Here is a 21,356-nt window from a genome sequence, read left to right as displayed (position 1 = left end):
TGGTGTTCAGTTGTTTCAGTTATGTCCAATTCTTCATGACCCCATTTGGGGTTTTCTTGGCAAAGATACTGGAGTGGTTTGCCATTTCCTTCTCCGGCCCATTCTACAGATGAGGAAACTGAGGCAAGCAGGGTGAAGTGACTTGCCCAGGGTCACACAGCTAGGAAGTGTCTGAGGTTGGATTTGAACACATGAAGAACCAAGCCCAGCACTCTGCGCAGTATGGCGCCACCTAGCTGCCTGGATGTTAGAGAGATAAAAAATAGATTATAGAGTCAGAATGAGTTGGAAAGGGGTTCCAGAGGGTTTGACTAGAGATCTTTTAATCAAATTCCTTCATTTTACAGATGAGGCAACCAAGTCTGGAAATATTCTTTCACCATTTTCTTACATCACACACAGATCCCAGATGCCTCTGTAAGGAACTAATTAGTTTTGAAGAAATGCTGCAGCAAAGAGTTTGAGCTTTGGGGGAGCACTTTGTGAGTGTGGGCAGTAATGGAGATCTGGAGGAGGGATTCAATAGAGTGCAAAGAAGACACATTTCCACTTGACCTCCTAGGAGACTGCATCCTGAGATCAGTCAGTCAATCAGTAAACATCTATTAAGTGTCAGGCACTGTACTATATTCTGGGGATATAAAAAGAGGCAAAAGACAGTCCTTGCCCTCAAGAAGCTGGAAATTAAATGGGGGAGGCAACATCAAAGAAATATATACAAAGCTAGTCATAGACACTTCCTAGCTGTGTGAACCTGGGCAAGTCACTTAGCCATATTTGCCTCAGTTTCCTCATCTGTAAAATGAGCTGGAGAAGGAAATGGTGAACCACTCCAGTGCCTTTGTCAAGAAAACCTCAAATTTAACCACAACTGAACAACAACAAAAAAGTTATACACAGGATAAAAAGAAATAATTCACAGAAAGAAGGCACTAGACTTGAAAAAAGAGTCAGAGACTGATAAGTTGCCCACAGGTGGGAACTTTGCCTACCCAGAACTTCTCTGTGGGTCTCCTCCATCCAATTAAGATTTGCCTTAATGAATCAAGTGATTTTCAGAAACACAACCTGCCCTTCTATCTAGTGGAAGACCCAACAGAGCTCAGCCCAGCTCCTCTCTCCTGCTCAGAACCTGAGTCAGTAACAAGAAAGTTTAACCAAAATAAGGCACATAGGAGGGACCCCTGGCTGGACAACATGCTTTCAGGTGTTCCTCCCAGAGTTAGGAAGGATGTGTGGCAATTCCCACTCTGTTGGGTGGATTAAGAGACAGCCCCAAGAGGCCCAGGAAAGCAAGAGGCTTCCCATTTCTACCACGTAGTAGGTATTTCAGAGTGTCAGGGATCCACAAGCAGCTAGGTGGAGTAGTACAGAGAGCACCAGAGTCAGAAAAGACCTGAGTTCAAATCCAGCCTTCAACTTGTATCAGCTGTGTGACCTTGGACAAGTCACTCAACCGCTGTCTGCCTCAGTTTCCTTATCTGTAAAATGGGGATCATCATAGCACCTACCTCCCAGGATCAAATGAGAAGGATTCAATGAGATAATAAGTATTAGCAATCACTATTATAAGAGCTCGAAGGAACCAGAGAGACCATCCAGTCCAGCCCCTCCATTTCACAGATGAGAAAACTGAGGCCCCAGGAAGTTAAGTGACTTGCCCAAGGTCTCCTAGGTAAGTGTCAGAAATGAGATTTAAACCCAGGTCCTCAGACACTGAAGGCGCAGTATTCTTTCTGTTCTACTATGCCTTCCTCACTAGCACTCAGTTGCTCCAATTACATAGTGGAGTCAATGGTGCTTTACCTTCCTGGAGGTGGAAGCCTGAGCCATGTGACCTCTTGAGGCTTATTCCAGCCTTAAAATGTAATGATTTTATTTAAAAGTTCTGGCACAGTGGAATAAGACATGGAGTAGGTCAGAGGACCTGAGTTCAAATCCCGATGTGACCCTTCTTATCTCTGTGACCATGGGCGAATCACCTTACCTCCCTGAGCCTCAGTTTCACACTGCTGTAAAATCAATCAACAAGCATTCATTAAGTGCCTATTTTGTTCCAGGCACTGTGCAAGGCACAGGGCAGAGGTAAAAATGAAACAGAGTAATTTATACAGACTCTTCTGTTTGGCATTTAAAGCCGTTCACGACCTGGTTCCAGTCTTCCCTTTCAGCTATACAGTTTTCACACACTCCACTTTTCAGCCAAACCGGCCTTTCTGCTGTTCCTCAAACATGACATTCCCATTTCCCACCTCCATGCCTTTTCATAGGCTGTGCACCTTTTAAGAGGTAGTGGCCTTCCAGTCCCTGGAGGTCTTCAAGCAAAGACACTTGGAGGTCAATCTGTGGCAGGGATTCCTTTGGGGCCCGATTAGACTAGAGGGCCTGATTTGTTTAGCTTGGCCTTGGAGAGCAGATCTGGGATCAATAGCAGAAAGGGTAGATTTAATGGTAAAGATGCAGATTTAAGCTCAATATCAGGAAAAATAACCACCCAAATTTCCTAACAATGAGAGCTGCCCCATGTGGCATGGGTTGCCTTGAGAGGGAGTGGACTCCCCTTTTCTGGAGGCTGGGGAATCACCGGCCAGGGATATTGTAGCCAGAATTCCTGCTCAGGTCCAGTGTGGCCCAGATGACCAAGGAGACCCTGGGGCTCTCTGTGCCAGGCCCCACACTTCTCAGTAAACTGTCCCAAGGAGTATAAACACTTGACTACACTGAGTCCCCATAGACTTTTTTTTTTGTTATTATTAGAAGGCCAAAAGCTTGGTTAAGGAGATTTCTGTCGCTTTGAAATCCAGAAAAACATAAACGGGTGATGGTAGTCGAGGAGACTTATTGACTGAATTGTTTAAAATGGCCCTCCGCCCTGGGGGAGTATTTGTGTGTCTGTGTGGGTTGCACATCTGTTGAATACACACTACTCTCTCCATATATAAGCTCCATTTATGAGTGGATAGAAGTATGTTTAGACAAGATAAAGAAGATGTGAGTGACCCCTGGACAATATGCTTTGACTTACTTCTCCCAGAGTGGGGAATGATTTGTGTAGATGCAAACTGCCTCGCGGATTAAGTAAAACCTCTTACAACTGGCAGCTTGTGTTTGCGAGGAGCCAGATCGGGGTTTAGGGGTCAGACTATGGCACGGACTAGGGCTCAGTCTATGTTTGCGATCAGAGCTCAGTGCGTGACCAGGTCAGGCCTCAATCTGTGACTAGGGTCAATTAGGAATCAACCTCTGGTGAGGATTAGGGGGAATAGCTTTGACCAAGGTCAGGGGTCAGCCTGTGACTGGGTCTAGGAATCAGTCTTTGACTGGAACTTGGTATGAGCTTTTGATTTCAGGTGTAGAGGCAGCTTGGTGGCCCTGTGGAAGACCTGAGTTCAAATCCAGCCTCAGAGACTTACTGGCTTGTGATCTTGGGCAAGTTACTTAACTTATGTTTACCTCAGTTTACTCAACTGTAAAATGGGAATGATAATAGCACCTACCTCCCAAGGTTGTCATGAAGATAAAATGAGATAATATTTATAATGCACGTGGCATATAGTAGGTGCTATATAAATGCTATCATTATCATTGTTATTAGAAACTCCCTCTATTACTGCAGATTGGCACCTTCTTGGCCAATTACAGTTTTAGAGCCTGATTGAGGGGGTAAATGACCTATTCAGAGTCATATCTTTCAGAAGCAGGATTTGAACCCAGGTCTTAGGGCTTAGTCTGTAGTCAGGAGTAAGACTTGAACCCGGTATTAGGACTCAGACTCTGGCTGGTTTTAGGTCTATGACTGAAATTATGCCCCAGTCTGAGATCAGGGTTAGGGCGCCACTCATGTCAGATTAAGGGTTAGCTCCTAACTAATCCTTAGTAATAGGGACAATGAGGTGGCACGTGGATAGAGTGCTAGGCCTGTGTAGTCACAAAAACCTGTGTTCAAATCTAGCCGCAGATCCTTACTAGCTGTGTGACCCTGGGCAAGTCACTTAACCCTGTTTGCCTCAGTTTCCTCATGTGTAGAATGAGCTGGAGAAGGAAGTGGCAAATCACTCCAGTGTCTTTGTCAAGAAAACCTCAAATGGGGTCAGGAAGAGGTAGACACAATGGGAACATCTGAACTACAGCAATCCTTAGTAAAGTGTTAACTGTTAACTAAAGGTTAATTGACGATGAGCCCTCAGTTAACTCTTATTGATTCATATATGTCAGAGGTGGGATTTGAACACGTTTTCCTCACTGCAAGGCTAGCTTTCCATCTGCTGGACTCTAACGTCTTTCATGGTGCCTTCATATTAACAGCTAATGGCACGACCTCTCCCAAGGTCATTTAAAATGGGCAAAAGAAGAAGACCTACAAAAGTGAATGAAGACTGGGAGGTGATGGGATTGTGGGATTGGGCCCCGTGTATGGACCACCATCATTGCTTAAGGCACCATTAGCTTCTGACCAACCAGGATTTCCCATCAGATTCCGGGTGAGCCGAATGATCGATACAACCTCTCAACAGTTCAAAGAGTGTTTATCCAAAGCTTTCTTCGGGGAAGGCACCGTGCTAGGCCTCGGCAAATCCAGGCTGAGTTGGGGGTGGAGGCCAGGGTGTTGGTGGTGGAGGTGGTGACTTTCCGAGGCGGCCAATACTTTTTTGGCCCCTTGTCCAGAAGTTCTGGGTAAGTTTCCATGGGAGTGGGTGTGGGAGCAGAGAGAAAACATTCTCCCGGACCGACGAGCTAAATCTATTTGGTGTCCAGTGGCCAGTACATGTTAGTGAAAACAGCTGCCAACTGGGAGACTTTGATGTGACGCATCTGACAGGCTTCTCTTTCATGGCAAAATCATTTCTGGCAGGTTGGGCTTGTGAGTGGGTTAATTAGGACCAGGGCCCCCTCAGGACATTGCGCTCCCACTCTTCCCAGTCGGAAGTCCTTTCTCTCCAACTCTCTTGTCCAGTGACTTAAGTCATGAAATGAACTTTCAGAGGATTGGGGAGTGTCCACTGTGGTTCTCCTGGATCCAGAGCTGGGGCCCAGATTTTCCATCCAGTAGCCTGGAACTGCCTTCTTGTATAGAATCAAGGAAGGGGCTGAGGAAGACAGTCCCAGCATCCTTCGGCCTTCTTGGATCCCCTGTCATTGACTGACTCAGCTATTGGTCAGCATGGCCTAGCAACCAGGGATGGCATAAGGAACAATCAGTGCTCTCGTGGGTGGGCTTAGTGCTGAGTGACAACTGAGTCAGCCAATAACATTAATGGGGAGAAAGAGGGTCTGGTCTTCTCCTTGACTTTATGGACGGCCATCACTGTTTTTGGAGGGCAAAGGTCCTGGCTGGGCCTCTACTTTCGTGTTGTTATTAGTGTTGTTGCTGGTGAGTGGCATGGCCTAGGGCAGGGGTCGGGAACCTGTAGCCTCAGGGCCACATGTGGCCCTCTAGGTCCTCAAATTCAGTCCTTTGAATCTAAACTTCACAGAACATTGTTCTATATTAGAAAGGGACAGAATGTGAGGGAAGGACCTCAAACACTGCCAAGTCCAGCCTGTTCCTAATTAGGAATCCTCTCTATGATGTGCCTAGCAAATGGCCATCTAGACTTTCCCAGACCTCTAGGGAAGGCAAATAGATTCTCTCCAGAGGCATCCAATTCCAGGCTTGGATAAACCTGGTAGCTGAAAAATTTGTTTCTTACATCCAGCCCAAATCTCCCTAGAGGTCAATAATAAAAAGTTGAATCCCTCTTCTGTGGGACAGCCTTTCAAATACATGAAGGTAGCTATCACGGTCTGTGGGCAATTGGGGGCGGGGCACCATATTGCATAGAATTTTGGGCATGGAGTCAGGAAGACTCATCTTCCTGAGTTCAAATCTGGCCTCAAACAGTTGCCAGCTGTGTGACCCTGGGCAAGTCACTTCATCCTGTTTGCCTCAGTTTCCTCATCTATAGAATGAACTTGAAAAGGAAATGGCAAACCACTAGCTGTGTGACCTTGGGCAAGTCACTTCACCCTGTTTGCCTCAATTTCCTCATCTGTAAAATGAGCTTGAGAAGGAAATGGAAAACCATGCTGGTGTCTCTGCCAAGAAAACCCCCAAACCAGGTCACCGCTGAGATGACTAAATGAATAAAAACAACAACATTACACTCTGGGCCCCACACCCCTCTCCTCCCCCAGTCTTCTCTAGGCTAACCTTTCTCAGTTCCTTCAGCCAATTTTCATTTGCCATGACCTTGAGGTCCATTAAACATCCATGTTTAGCCAAAGGAGAGAATGTATGGGAGGGGACACAATGGCTGTCTTCAAGAGGTGTGGAGGAAGGATTAGTCTTCTTCTGCTTGGCCCCAGGGGGGTAGAAACAGGAACAATGAAGGGAAATTTCAGAGAGACAACCCAAAGCCAGACGTCAGGAAGCACTTCCTAATGATCCGAGCATCCCAAAAAGGAATGAGCTGCCTTGGGAGGTAGGGAGTCCTCCTTCCTCGGAGGCTTTAGGCAGAGATGGGATGACCACTTGCCAGGTATGTTATAGAGGGACCCTGTTCATGTATGGGCTGGATTAACTGGTCACTGAGGTCCCTTCCCACATTCTGTGATCCTTATTCCTCTCCTAGGAATACTCTCTTCTTGGTTAATAGCTTTCCTAAATGGTGGGGCCCAGAAACAAACACTGGCTTCCAGATGGATTTTGCCTGGGGTGAAACTATGGCCTCTGGGATGGTGGACAAGATGTCCTAAAGGACACTGGCTCTGGAGGTAGAAGACCTGAGTTCAACTACCATTCGATGCTTATTACTGTGGGATCTTGGGAATTCATTGAATCTCTGTGGACTTTAGTTTTCTTATAGGGAAAATGAAGGGACCTCTGAGGTCCCTCCAGTTCTAAATCTCTGATCCCCATTCTCATTCTTGAAAGGTACCCTTCTCTTAATGGAGCCTAAGATTAAATTGGCTGTCTGGGCTGCCAAGTTGCATTATTAATTCCTATTGAGCTGGCAGACCACTCTAACCTCAGGATGGGTTCAAATCGACTGCTCTCCAGCCGCATTTCCTCTATCTGGTTCTTATGAAATTGATTTTTTGAACCTAAGCATAGAACTTTACATTCATCTTAATTGTATTTCATCTTCTGGCATGAAGGTTGGTTCTTCAACCACTGTGCTGCACCAAGTTGCCTCTCTCTAAGACCATAAGTTGTAAAGAAGGAGCTGACTTGCGTTGATAGAAGGGGTTTCCTTATCTGGAAACTCCATATATGAATGAAATCACACGTCCAGCCCCTATTCCTGTTATATTTCCTATTATATTTCATCTCACTATTTAAATTTGTTCTATTCAGTTTCATTTCAGTAAATTTGGCCTGATGTTCTATGGGGGATCCCTCCTCTCCTCATTTCCCCTTCAGGATTTTTGTTGGGTGAAATCTGGTTTTAGAAGACATCAAGAGCAGTTTGCCTAACAGTGTGGAAGGAGATCTTTCAGGTCCCTTCTGGCTCTAAATCCTAGGCATTGATGGCTCAGACATTAGGAAGAGCAGTCACTGGGGGGAGGGGGCATTACAGAGAGGAGATGTCCCAGAGGGCACTGAGCAACCCAAGAGAACAATAAGAAAAGGGTGAGGGTCCCTACTGATGCTGGTTTTATATTGGATGCCGTAGTCTAGCCACGGTCCCCTTCTCCTCTCCTAGCTGCTGTAGGCACTTACTTCTAGAGTTTAGGGTCTGGGGACTATGGTCTTGAGTTGTTATACTCTAGCGAAAGCTTTACTTGTCATTGGGACTAGGCTTATGGACCCAAAATTCTTGGGCTAGTTGAAATCTCAGAGATGGTTTTCTATGCAGTTTAAGAGAAGCAAAAGTGTAGTGGAAAGATGCTAAGAGTGAGAAATCCTGATGAGGAATTCTAGTCCTAGGTTCTAAGGTTCCCCCTGGGTTCTAGGCTCAGGTACCTAGAACTGTGTGACCCTAGGCAAGTCCCTTGACTTCTCTGGGCCTGTGAAATGAAGAGATTGGATCAGTTAACCTCTGAGGTCCCTTCCAGATCAAACCTATAATCCTATAACTGTTGTTGTCATTTTTTTCAGTCACATCTGACTCTTTATGACCATTTTACAGTTCATTTTACAGATGAGGAAACTGAGGCAAACAGGGTTAAATGATTTGACCAAGGTCACACAGCTAATAAGTGTCTGAGGCTGGATTTGAACTCAGGAAGATGAGTCTTCTCAGTTCCAAGACTGACACCTTATCCACTGAGTCACCTAGCTGCCCAATCCCATGACTAGACAACCTTTAAAGTCCTTACCCGTGATCTTCTCTTCCAGCTCTAAGGTATAAGGATCTGATGTCTTTGAACAGTTTAACCCTCACACTAACCCTGTGACATAGGCAGGATAGGGATTATTGTACCCATTTGTCAGATGGCAAAAGGGAGGCTAGATAACGTGTCTAAGATTACAAATTTATAACAGAGCAGGGATTAGGACTTGAGTCTTCTGGCTTGTGATCCAGGGTCCTTCCCATCATTTGGTGGCCTCCTAAGGTAGATCATACTTAGATCTTGTGTAAGTCAACACACTTGTGTTCCCCCTGCCTATAGGGACAGTGCTGTGCAGCAGATAGAACACTAAATTAGATATTAAGAAGACCTGTGTTCAAATCTTACCTCTGGGGCTAACTAGTTGTTTAATCCTGGGTATATCACTTAATCCCTCTGAACCTCAGTTTCCTCATATGTAAAAAAGGGGGTTGGACTAGATTTCCATGATCCTGTGTTGATCACCATCTTCCAAGTCACCTGGAATCAAAACTTCGGAATCATCTTGGACTCTGTCTCTTCCCACATCCGGTTACTTGCTAAGTCCAGTCAGTTCTCTCCCTACAATATCCCCCTCACCTCCACCCCTTCTCTATTCACACATTAATTCAGACTACCGTCGGCTTTTACCCGGATGATTGTAATAGCCTACTAAGGTCTCCCTGCAGCCAGTCTTTCATTTCTAACCCTGCCTCACACAGTTGCCAGAATCATCTTCCTAAGAAACAATCCTCACTCTCTTGCTCCAAAATCTTCACTGGCTCCCATTTTCCCCCTGGATAAAATACAAATGCTTGAAATTGAAGACCCTTGACAGTCTGATTCCTTTTCAGTCTTATTTCTATTACTCCCCTTCATGGACTCCACATTCTAAACAAAAAGGACCGTTCAGCTGTTCCCTGGATTTGACACCTCATCTCCCACCTCTGTGCATTTCCTAAGGCTGGGGCACAGCTGCTCCTCATCAGGATCTTTCAGAATCCTCCTCCTTCAAAGCTGAGCTCAGGTGCTTCTTCCGCCATGTTGTTTTTGCTGATCTGTCCCCCCAAGGTAAAAGCAATTTCTCTCTCTTCAAAATTTCCTATTTTGTCTGTATCTTTCAGTTAATCAATGAATCAATAAGTAAGTATTTAGTAGGCACCAATTAAGTAGTAGGGCAGTTAGGTCGCTCAGTAAATAGAACATTGGGCCTGGAGTCAGGAAGATCTGAGTTCCAATCCAGCCTCTGACACTTACTAGCTATGTGACCCTGGGTAAGTCATTTAACCCCTATTTGCCTCAGTTCCTCATCTGTAAAATGGGAACACACTGGAGAAGGACATGGTAAACCATTCCAGTGTCTTTGCCAAGAAGATGCCATGGACAAAATCCATGAGGTCATGAAGAGTGGGATGAGACTGAATAACTGAACATAAAATACCATGTGCCAGGCACTGTGCTAAGTGCTGGGGACAAACAGACAAAAATGAAACAATCTCTGCCCTCAAGTAGTTTCTATTCTGTAGGGGGAGACAATATGCACAGTACACATTGACTCTGGAGTCAGAGAACCTGGGTTCAAATTCAGCCTCTAGTACTTACCTGTGTGACCTTGAGCAAGAACCTTCCTCTCCCTGGACCTCAGTTTCCTCCTTGGTAAAATGCAGGTCTTGGACTGGGCAGTCTTTGAGGTCCTTTCCAGCTATAGATCTGTGATCCTATCAGGTTAATACAAGCTCAGTATATACTGAGGTGGATGCTATCCTTTCCCCCCATCGCAGTCCACATCATGTCATATTTATCTGTGTCCAGTCTGTCTTCCTGTCCCCCAACCCCTGCCAGACCCAATAGAATGTAAGCGAGATGAGGAAGGATGGCTTTTTTTTTTCATCTTGACATTCTCAGGGACGTAGAGGTCATAGGTAGAATTAAGTTGAATTGAATTTCCGTGGAGCAGGACTTAGTGCAGAACTCTGCGTGCTGTGAGGGACCCAGACTCCCTAGGAAAGGCATGAATGTGCTTGTTAGCCTAGAGAAGGAGCACATGTTGCTCATTCCACCAGAAATAAATGTGACCCAAAGTAACCCCAGATGCCTCTGAGTCCCCTCCAGGTCCTCCAAAGGGGGGGGGGAGCAGCAGTTGGTGAGACATTCCTTACTTCTTCCCTTTCAGCAGCTTCCTTGAGCTGCCCTTCCTGCACTCAGCATGGGCTGCATCTGCTGGTTTCCTCTGCTAGCTAAACAATAAATACAGGCCTCTTCAGAACCTCCTTCTCCTTAAGGATGGGGCCTGGGGAAGGACATGGAGGGAGATGGTGGGATCACAGGATCACGATTTTAGATCTGGGATGGAACTCAGAGTCCAATTGCCTCTTTTTACAGATGGAGAAACTGAGACCAAGGGAGGTCAAGTCACTTGCTGAAGGTCACTCTGGTAATGAGCGTCAGAGGCAGATATGAACCTGGGTCCTCTGACTTCTTCTTTTGATCTTTGTCTCTGCTTTTCACAACTTTGCTGTGACTCCAAGCTCTAATTAGCAGTAATCACGCCTGGTGCAAGTTCATTTGGGGGTGAGGGCGGAAGACATTTTCACAAGTGCAGTCATCTCGGAAAAGTGGGTGGCCTATCTGCAGGGAGTCTGGACCTCATCCTCTTAGCGACTGAGAGGAGAGGAAGGGATGCCTCTCCTGAGTATGAAGGTAATATGGTACGTTGGAGAGGTCAGAGGGCCTCGGTAGAAATCCTACTTCTGATGCTTATGAACTTACAATAGCTAGGGGGGTGCCATAGTGCAGATGACACTTGGCCTGGAGTCAGGAAGACACCAAGGCCAGTCTCAGATACTTGCTAGCTGAGTTATCCTGGACAAGTCTCTTCACCTTTCTTTTCCTCATCTGTAAAATGGGGATAATTGTAACACCTGCTCCACTCCATTCCCCCGGGGTTGTTGTGAGGATTCAATGAGATAATATTGGTAAAGCATCAAGCACAGTGCCTGGTACATAGTAAGTGCATACCCAATGCTCGTTTCCTTCCTTCCTGGCCTCTGAGGTACCTTTCAGATCCAGGCTGATGCTCCTATGAGGCTTGTGTTCCTGGATGACCAGTGCTAGGCTAGAAACCACTTCAGAGAGGAAAGATGCCTCCCCGGGAAGGAAGTGGCACCTTCCGAGGATGTTGGCCCCCCTGGAGCAAACAACATCCTCTCCATGCCAGTCACACCTCTGATATAAGCAGGATGCCCGCTTGGCTTGTGTCCTGAGAAGAGCTTACAAAGGCGGCCCAGACATTTTCAGAAGGGACCCAAGGAAAGGGCAGAGCCTTGACTTTTCTAGCCTATTCTATGGCTGGATTCAGGTCGGCTTCATCTCGGGTCCTGCCTTCATTTTTGGTTGAGTAGTGAGAACCTGCCACGTCACCATTCCTCAGAAAACAGTGAATGGAGTCATGCCTTGAGGAGGCTTGATTCTAATCCTAGCCATAAGATGTAACTCATGAATATATGTGTGTGTATATATATAATATCTATTTCCATATCTATCTCTCTATATCCATCTATTTTATCTATCTGTCTGTCTGTCTGTCTTCTCAGTCTTCTTTACCATGATCCTATGATTCCCAAGTCACTTTCTGCCCCTAAGCCTCAGTGTCCCCACTTGTAAAATGAGCTTTAAATCTATGAACTAGGAAGGTGTTTTGAGAATATGTAGCCCAAGCCCATCATTTGACAGATCAGGAAATTAACACTCAGGGAAAGGAAGTGATTCACCCAAGGAGACGGAACAAGCCAGGATAGAACCAAGAGAAGCACTCAAGTTCTTCTTCTCCGCCCCGGGAAGCTGCCTCCAAGCATTAACATTGTCCAGACCAGAACCTCAATGCCAACCTCAATACACAACTAATACAGCCTCGAGCACATGGAGGGATTAGGGGGTGCTGACACCCCTCTGTGAGTGCCTCTTCCTAAAGATCCCCCTTCAGGTTTCTCCAACCAGACGAGGCTCCTTCCTCTCCTCAAAGGCACAAAACGATTGGTCCTCAGTAGGCAATTGCCTCTTCTCTGCCCAGTGAACAGGGATAAAGGTCCTGCTCTGGGTTAATGTGTTGCTCTGGCAACCCAGATTTGACAGGATGGACAGTCTTCGCGGTAGAGTTTACATCTGGGTGACTCACACCTTTTCCTAGAAGCCTGGAGCACTGTTCTCCAGGGAGCAAGACAAGCTGGTCATGTCTGCTGTGCCCTGGTGCCAGGGAAAGACACAGCCACAGAACCACGCTGCCTGGTTTCTAGTCCCATCTCTGCTCTGCGAACTCATGTTCCTTCTCTGGTCCTCATTATTTTGGAGGATTGGACTAGACCTAAGGTCCCTTCTAGCCCTGAGAGCTGATGATTTCTTTTCTTAGTTAGATTGCTAAACCTTGGCTTCTATCAATCTCCTTTGCCTACTTATGATCTGAGGGAGGAAGGGGAGGGAAGGAGTGACCATGATAGAGAGACAAGGAAGGGAGTTTGCAGCATGAGAGCTGACAGCATGATATAGGGTCTTGGAATCCAGACCCCAATTCAAATTCTACTTCTAACACCAGCTAGCTGATGACCCTGGTCAAGTCACTTAACTTCTAGGTGTCCCAGACAATTCCCTAGGACTTAATTGTCCACAAGTACCTTGAATGCCTGAGGGATAGAGGATAGGCCTTTGATTTAATTGGTATAGAAAACTTATGGATGAGACAACTCCCTTGACCGATGGAGCTTGGCACCTCCTATGGAATGGACAATCTTAGTTATATAGAGCAGGGAGGCCTGGGGGTCACTGAGACACCCTAAGATCCTTTTAAAGAGTCCATAAGGTCAAAACTATTATCCTAATAATGTTAAGATGCTTTCATTACTAATACAGTAAAAAAAACTGAAAGACAAAATTCATATAGTAGTAGTAAGAGTCAAGATTCAAACCCAGATCTTCTGCCTCCACTGCAATCTCAGCCATTCTGGCATATTTGTTTCCATTTATATGTATTCTCAAAGTGAGGTAATGGTTCCTGGAAACCACGTTTTCAGTCAACGTTTTTTCTAGTTTTCTTTTTCAAACCAGATTTGTGATTTCATCAGTAGGAAGAAATCCTGGAATCTTGGGGTGGAGATTCCCTTCTTTGACACAGATCAATGACTTATTTACAAATTAGATTCTCTGAGATCTGCCTGGGGCACTAAGAGGTTAAATGACTAGCCCAGGGACACAAGGTCCATAAGTGTCTGAGGTAGGGTTTGAACTCAAGTCTTCCTGCTTCACCAGGCTCCCTCTATAGTTAGTAGAAATATTCAGTAAAATTTTGGGAAGTAAGATCAGTGATTAGGAAGGAACGGGTCAGGGCAGTTCTAAGCAGAGGTGTGCTGGCAAATGTTTAATAACTGGCTTTCTGGAAAAAAAGAAACATGTACACAGGACACACTTTTAAGTTTAATTATTTTCTCCATCACTTTCTTAAGTCAAACCAATCAACAGAACACTAAATCAAGCCTTGATTTTTAGCATTTGCCAATTTCTGAGACATAAATGCTGGTGCTGGAAATTTAACAATCAGCTCTCAGCTGGGTAGAGCTGGCTCCAGGATACAGATGATGGCTGAGTCTCAAGTTGTTTATAACCAAGTTTCCATTGGTAGCCCCTTTTAATGTGTCATTTGGAGCCTTTCTCTTATGTTGAAAAAAGCCACTATCTCCTGAGTTTAAAAAAATACCCAATTTGATTTTGCAGTACAATTACCCTGCCTGACAGAAATCGGAGATGGGGATGACCCTGGGACTAGGCAGTGAGAGCTATTTCAGAGTCCCAGACTTTGGCCTTCCTTTGTTCCAGATTCCACATTAAGACTTACCCTGCTACTTTGAACTCCAAGGTAATACTCGGTGCAATTGTTGATAATGAAAATAATGAAAATCCTTGCTCTCCTGCCCTTCACTTGCAGTTTGCTGATAAAGACCTCTATTACCTATTCTTGCTCTAAGATTTAGAGTTGGGAGGGACCTCAGAGGTTTTTGTCCATCCGACCCACTCATCTCATGAATAGTATAATAGTTAATGTGCATATGATGATTTAAAGTTTACAAAGTGATTCCATATATCAGCTCTTTTAATCCCTCCACAACCGGAATGTCTGAGACTCGGGACTATGGACTTTGCCCAACACACTCTGGGAGACTTGTTGGCAGGAAAGGGTAGCAAGCACATTATTGTCCCCGTTTTATAGAGTAGGAATCTAAGTAGAAACCCTAGAGAGGGCAATTTGTAAAATGAAGGGGTTGGATTAGATCAACAGTTCTCAGAGTGTGGTCTGGGGATCCCTGGGGGTCTCTTAGACTCTTTCAGGGGTTCTGCAAGGTCAAAACTATTTTTTTTTTTTGGCAATTGGGGTTAAGTGACTTGGTCAGGGTCACACAGCTAACAAGTGTCAAGTGTTTGGTCTGAGGCCAGATTTGAACTCAGGTCCCCCTGATTTCAGGGCCAGTGCTCTATCCACTGCGCCACCTAGCTGCCCCTCAAAACTATTTTCATAATAATACTAAGATGTATTAATTTCTGACTGGGGCAGCTGGGTGGTGCGGTGGATAGAGTGCTGAGCCTGGAGTCTGGAAGACCTGAGTGCAAATCTGGCCGTAGACACTTATTAGATGTGTGACCCTGGCCAAGTCACTTAACCCCATTTGCCTCAGTTTCTTCATCTATAAAATGAGCTGCAGAAGGAAATGGCAAACCACCCAAGTGTCTTTGCCAAGAAAATCCCAAATAGGGGGACATGGATAATCAGACACAACTGAAATGACTAAACAATAAAAATCTTGATGGATATAACTCACCTAAACAAAATGTCTCTGGAGTCCTAAACTAATTTTTAAGAGTGTAAAGGCAGGGGGCAACTAGGTGACACAGTGAATAGAGCTCTGGCCTTGGAGTCAGGAAGACCCAAGTTCAAATCCAGCCTCAGACACTTAACACTTACTAGCTGTGTGACCCTGGGCAAGTCACTTAACCCCAATCACCTCACCAAAAAGAAGAAAGAAAAAAAGAGTGTAAGGGGGTCTTAAGACCACTAAGTTTAAGAGCCATGAAATTAGGAGATCTCTATGAGCCTTCTGGCTCTAAGACTATGATTCTATGATTCTAGTTATGTGACCCTGGGCAACTCACTGGACCTTATAAAGCCTCAGTTTCCCCATTTGTAAGATAAAGAAGAAGTTGGATTGACTTGCCTCTGACACCTTTCCAGCTCTAAGCCAGTAATTCTATAATCTTTGCAACACAACTGTGAGACCAGAAGCACTAACCTTGAGTTCTAGATTTGAATCTTGGCTTAGCCACATGTTATATGTGTGACCTTGGACAAGTCACTTGCTGGGCCTCAAGTCTTTTGATTGAAGGTGTCTCTTAGCTCTAAATATATGACTGAACCCTAAAAGAAGGGATGCTGTATAGATCCCTACCAACATTTTATAGATTTAAAGCAAGAAGGGACATTTAGAGATCCAACCACCTCATTTTTAAGATGTGAAAATTGAGGTTCACAGAGGGCATATGGTTTGTCCCTCATCATATCATAATTAGCAGATTAGGGATCAAAATGCAAGTCCTCTAACATAAATCCCATACTTTTCCATTATCCCATGAAGAAGTTAGAAAATGTCTGAGAGTCAAGGGAAAGAAATGATAGGTGGGGTTCTAGAGTAGATTTTCCCAGTCTTCTACACTGTAATACCCAAAGGACAGGACTGTGGGACAATAGTCCAGTGTGTGTTCTCGATATAAATGGTGATTTCTGTAGGGGTCTTTGCTTAGTAGAAGTCAATCAATCAAGCAACCAATCAAAAAGTATTTATAAAGTACTTACCATGGACAGGACACCATACTAAATGCCAGAGAAACAAAGAAAAAACAAAAACAATCCTTGCCTTCAGGGAGTTTACATTTTAATGGAGGAGACAATATCTACACCAATAGAAATGTAGTATACACTCTGGAGCATGGATCACATTGCCAGAAGAAGATTAAATGTAATTGGGAAATTCTTAACAAAATAAATAAAAATGCAATAGAATATAGTTAATGTTGACATGTGGTTTTCTAAGTCAAAATGCAGCCTTGCAGGGATCTTTATATATGGTTTAGTGCCCTCTTGCTCTGGAGCTACCATCCTAACCTTCATTCTTGATGGTAGACTAGGCCCCCAGAACATTGCTGCTTTATCTCCCCTCAAGATCTAAGGGTAGCCCCAAGGAATTAGAGGAATGTCTTTTCTAGTGCTTCATGAACACCCACTGGTATGTTCCCCTCCGTGATCATCATTCTAAATCAATTAGTCAGACAGGATTAATTAGCTGTTAGGGGTATTTACTAAACTAGCATGAGAATAGTGGGAACAAAATAGCGCCCCCCCATTCCCAAAGTCTGTGACATACTCTCCCACAAGTACATACAGAGTCTAGGAGAAAATGGACTTGGAACTTAGAAAGCATATATGGCATAAGGGTAATTTACAGCTTCTAATATCTGAAAGTAGGTTTCTTCCCCTTGTGTGTGAGGGGAACACTCATGAACTTCCCCTTAAGCATGGTCTAGATTTTCTGTTGGGATCCTTGTAGCATCTGGAAACCTCCATTCTTCAGGGTGCTTAGTTTGTTCTTGGGCTCTCAGTGAAGACAATGGCCCCGGATGTTCTGGGAACATGCTAAAATGCCAGTGGGAAGCCCAAAGTCCTGCAGACCCTTTGAAGTTACATTTTCCTCCTCTGGCCATGGAAAGGAGAAGAGTACTGAGACTGAGGCTGAGGTTGAGGCCAGGACTAGGTCTCTTCTCCTCCCCAACCCAATCTACTCCTTCTCAGGGGCTTAGACGGAAGGCTTCCAGAAACTTGAATTCCCGGGTTCTGAACTTGCTTGTTGTATTATGGTAGACCCAAAGAGCATGACCAAGTTTCCTCAGCTAACACCAATACAGTTCCTGCATAACAATATTGCTTTTTATTCACCGTTGTTCAAGGACTTCTAAATTGACCAAGGATTTTTTGAACTTAGTCTAAAGCCTATGATTGATTGATTGATCAAATAGGGATGTCTAGGCTTTGATCACACTTCTGACTGAATTTTTGTCCTTTTCAAAAGAAGGTATTACAGCATAGCATCTTGTTATGTACTTTAAGTGGGAATAGGGTAATTGAATGATTGACTCAAGTGACCTACACATTTATATTCCATCCCCTATCAGTTTACTGGAATGTATTTGCAAGGAGGCACTATAAATAAATAAAATACAAATAAAATGCAGACAGCCTCTTCCCTCAAGAAGTTTACACTCTAATAGAGGAGCTGAAAAGCAGGGGGAATGGGGGATGTGGGTACCTACTGCGGGGGCATGGTTAGGAACAGGGGCCTAAAGAAGAATGAAGGCAGGCCAGCCTTGGCCCTTCCACAAAATGGTGGCACCAGGAGGAACTCACCGATGGGATAAAGTGGATGGGCCTTGCTTGGCAAAAACCATAGTCCTGAATCTTGGATGAGTCTCCAGTGAAATTCCATATTATCCTTTTTCAATGCTTTCTCCAGTGCTTCATTCCTGATAATTAACATTTTTCCATATTTACAAATACTTGCCAGGTAGGGGAAAGGGAGAATCATTAAGAAGCTTAGGGGGAAAGGCACACACTCTGCTCAGACCTTGATGGAATTCAGGCAGTGTGCAGATTAGAGTGAGTAAGAGAGTTTGTGGTAGGTGCTTAAGGAATATTTTCTGGATGAATGGATGGATGACTAAATTATGTCTTTTATTTGCAGAAAATGGCCACCGATGATTACAACTTCTCTGATGGCTACTATGACTATGAAGGTGATGGGTTTGTCATAGCACCGGAAGAGTCCACCCCCAATGATGATGGGGTTGCCAGGATCTTCCTGGTGGTGGTCTACAGCTTAGTCTGCTTTCTGGGACTCTTGGGGAATGGTCTGGTCATTGTGATCACTGCCTTCAAGATGAAAAAAACTGTAAACACTGTCTGGTTTCTCAACCTAGCTGTGGCAGACTTTTTATTCAATGTCTTCCTCCCAATTCACATCGTCAACGCTGCCATGGACTACCACTGGGTTTTTGGGAAGGTCATGTGCAAGATCAGCCACTTTGTGGTGGTCTACAATATGTACACCAGCGTCTTCCTACTTACCACCATCAGCTTTGACCGCTGTGTCTCTGTTGTCTTCCCAGTGTGGTCCCAGAACCATCGGAGCATCCGGCTGGCTTCCATTGCATGTGCAGCCATCTGGACCCTAGCCTTCTTTTTGGGTTCCCCATCCTTGGTTTTCCGGGACACAACTGTGCACCAGGGCAAAATTGTCTGCTTCAACAACTTCAGCCTGTTGGCCAATGTCTCCCACCCCTATCATTTCCATTTGGCCCAGGACTCAGTCGCCTACGTGAGGCATGTGATGGTGACCGTCACCCGGTTCCTGTGTGGATTCATCCTCCCTGTGTTCATCATCACAGTGTGCTATCTCATCATTGTCTGCAAGCTGAAGCGCAACAGGTTGGCCAAATCCAAGAAGCCATTTAAAATCATCGTGACCATCATCATCACCTTTTTCCTCTGCTGGTGTCCTTACCATACCCTGTACCTGCTGGAGCTCCACCACACCACCGTGCCAGCTTCTGTGTTCAGTCTGGGGCTACCCTTGGCCACAGCCCTTGCCATCTCCAACAGCTGCATGAACCCCATTCTGTACGTCTTCATGGGCCAGGATTTCAAGAAGTTCAAGGTGACTATCTTCTCTAGGCTGGTCAATGCCTTGAGTGAGGACACGACTGCCCACTCCTCCTTCATGAGTCATAGGAGTATCACTAAGATGTCCTCTGTGAATGAAAGGTCCTCTGTGAATGAGAGGGAGACAGGCATGCTCTGAGTGTCACATCAGGACCCCCCAGTGTCCACAGAGACAGGCACCTCCCTTTGGCTTTGGCTCAACCGGGAAACTTTCAAAGTGTCTAAAGGCAGGGCAAGAATATATCTGGCTACCACGTTTCCACCAAGGTTGGTGAATCACTGTTAGCCGGTGGCTAAATTTGATAAGAGAAGTGAAAGACATTTTGAGATAGGTCCCAAGGGGATGGAATTAAGCTCCATGAATTCAGGGCATTCACTGTCCGGCTTTTTACCTTGTCTCACCTCTCTGTGGCCTATGAGCTAATATAGTGGATTAAAGAAACTTGTCACGCTGAACATGAGCATAAGAATGTCAACATGAAAGGGGACTTGGAGATCATCTTTACAAGATGGGGAAGGTGAGGCCCAATGAGGACATGTGCCTTGCCCAAGGTCATTTGATGGTGAAACCAGGACTGGAACTCAGATCTGTCCAAGTCACTGACATTGCCTGCCCATGAATACACTGCCTTTGGGGGATGATGAGTTTTCTTTGAGCCTTGAATGAAGAAGGGGCAGAAGAAAGAATGAGGACATTCTCAGAGAGAAGGCTCTACAAAGCTCACTATGGGGTTTGATTGAGTGTTTTAAATGCTTCCGGGAATGGGATCTTATGCAGGGCCATAATGAGGAGTATATTTGGTCACTCCCTCCTTGGGAGTGACCCAATGATTTTATCCCCAGCACTGGCCTCTGTGTAGGCAGCTTAGCCTATGTTAAAGGCACCACCCTCCCTCATCGCCCCCCCCCCCCAGCTTAAACACTGCCTGAAATTTACAAAGTAGAATTTAAGCTCCCTGAGGGCAAGATTTGTTCCATTTTTGTTTTTGTCTCCCCAGCACTTGGCACAGTGCCTGGCACATTTTAAATGTTTAAGGAATGTTTGTTGAATTGAATTATTCCATCAGAGCCATAGAATCTCAGTGGTTGATAGGGACTTAGAGAGGATTTAGGAGGACAAGATTTTAGAGCTGGTAGGGACCAACATTCATTCATTCATTCAACAAATCCATCAAGTCCAACTGCCCCATTTGCTTACAAATAAGGAAACTGAAGTCCACTGACTTGCCCATGGTCACACTGGTAGTAAGTTGCAGAGCTAGGTCTTTTGACTCCAAATCTAAGACTTTTACCACTATACTATACAATCTCCCAGTCCAATCTAGACTACTTAATCTAATCCATTCTTCAACACTCTAACAAATAAGAATCCTCCTTTGGGTTAAGGCTTTGTTTCTAGAATACCCCTGTTGACCATGGATATATTTTCTGGTTGGGGTAGCATAATAATCCAAGGGCACCCATTATCATGGTAGCGTAGATTGATTTCTTTTCTTTTCTTTTTTTTTTTTTTTTGGTGAGGCAATTGGGATTAAGTGACTTGCCCAGGGTCACACAGCTAGTGAGTATCAAGTGTCTGAGGCCAGATTCGAACTCAGGTCCTCTTGACTCCAAGGCTGGAGCTCAATTGTAGATTGATTTCTTAGATTAGTTTGAAATGTAGAGAACAGGGCACAGAATGACAGGATCTGGGATGGTGGTGGTGGGCACACCTGTACTGGTGGAGGGAGGGGAAAGGAATATATGAGAACCTTAGGACCTATCTTTCAAGAGTCAGGGTGGGGCCCCACAGTGGAGGGGGCACTTGGAGTAGTGTTAGGGGTCTGGGCGAAGAGCGTTTTGGGGTAAACACTGAGAGAGGGTTGAGGGTACTGCAGGGATTGTGAGAGAGCATGAAAAACAACTTTGCCAAGCCCCCAATTTATCTGTGGGCTGGTTCCGCTTCCTCAATCCAGAGCCTAGGTGTCTGGTCCTGCAGGGTCTTTTCCTGGGATAAGGAACTCACAGAACCACTGAGAGGTCATCTGGTCCAACCTTTGCCTTATTGAGGATCCCCTCTGTAATATTTAGGACAAATGGCCAACCAGTCATTGCTTGAAGAACTACAAGGATGGGGAGTCCCCCAGCTCCTGAGGCAGCCCATTCCACTTTGGGATGCCTTTCCCCCTTCACTCATTGACTCAACTCTCTGGGCTTCTTTTCCCCCTCCTTCCCGCTCCTCTCCCACCCCCACTTTCCAGTTCTCTGATATGTGTTATCT

At 45.2% G+C, this 21,356-nt stretch overlaps 1 protein-coding gene across 7 annotated transcripts in view; it reads left to right on the top strand.

The window, feature by feature from the left end:
- The window catches only part of CMKLR1 (chemerin chemokine-like receptor 1), a 43,636-nt gene extending 23,005 nt beyond the window's left edge, over positions 1–20,631 (top strand). For 3 of the 7 annotated variants that reach the window (XM_027862926.1, XM_027862947.1, XM_027862937.1), the window contains 2 exons: positions 14,053–14,194; positions 18,120–20,631. In XM_027862926.1, the coding sequence (XP_027718727.1) occupies positions 18,123–19,235 (1,113 nt within the window). In that variant the 5' untranslated portion in view covers positions 14,053–14,194; positions 18,120–18,122 and the 3' untranslated portion in view covers positions 19,236–20,631. Of the gene's footprint in view, positions 1–9,146; positions 9,364–10,705; positions 10,727–14,052; positions 14,195–18,119 lie in introns of those variants that run through there. The other 4 variants (XM_027862982.1, XM_027862973.1, XM_027862956.1 and 1 more) reach the window with 3 other exon arrangements.
- The last annotated feature ends 725 nt before the right edge of the window (positions 20,632–21,356 follow it).

This window comes from Vombatus ursinus, unplaced genomic scaffold (genome assembly GCF_900497805.2).
Source record: "Vombatus ursinus unplaced genomic scaffold, bare-nosed wombat genome assembly UNPS02001287.1, whole genome shotgun sequence".
Taxonomy (NCBI): domain Eukaryota; kingdom Metazoa; phylum Chordata; class Mammalia; order Diprotodontia; family Vombatidae; genus Vombatus; species Vombatus ursinus.
The sequence above is the reverse complement of the archived record's forward strand: the minus strand, read 5'-3'. Positions and strand labels throughout refer to the sequence as shown.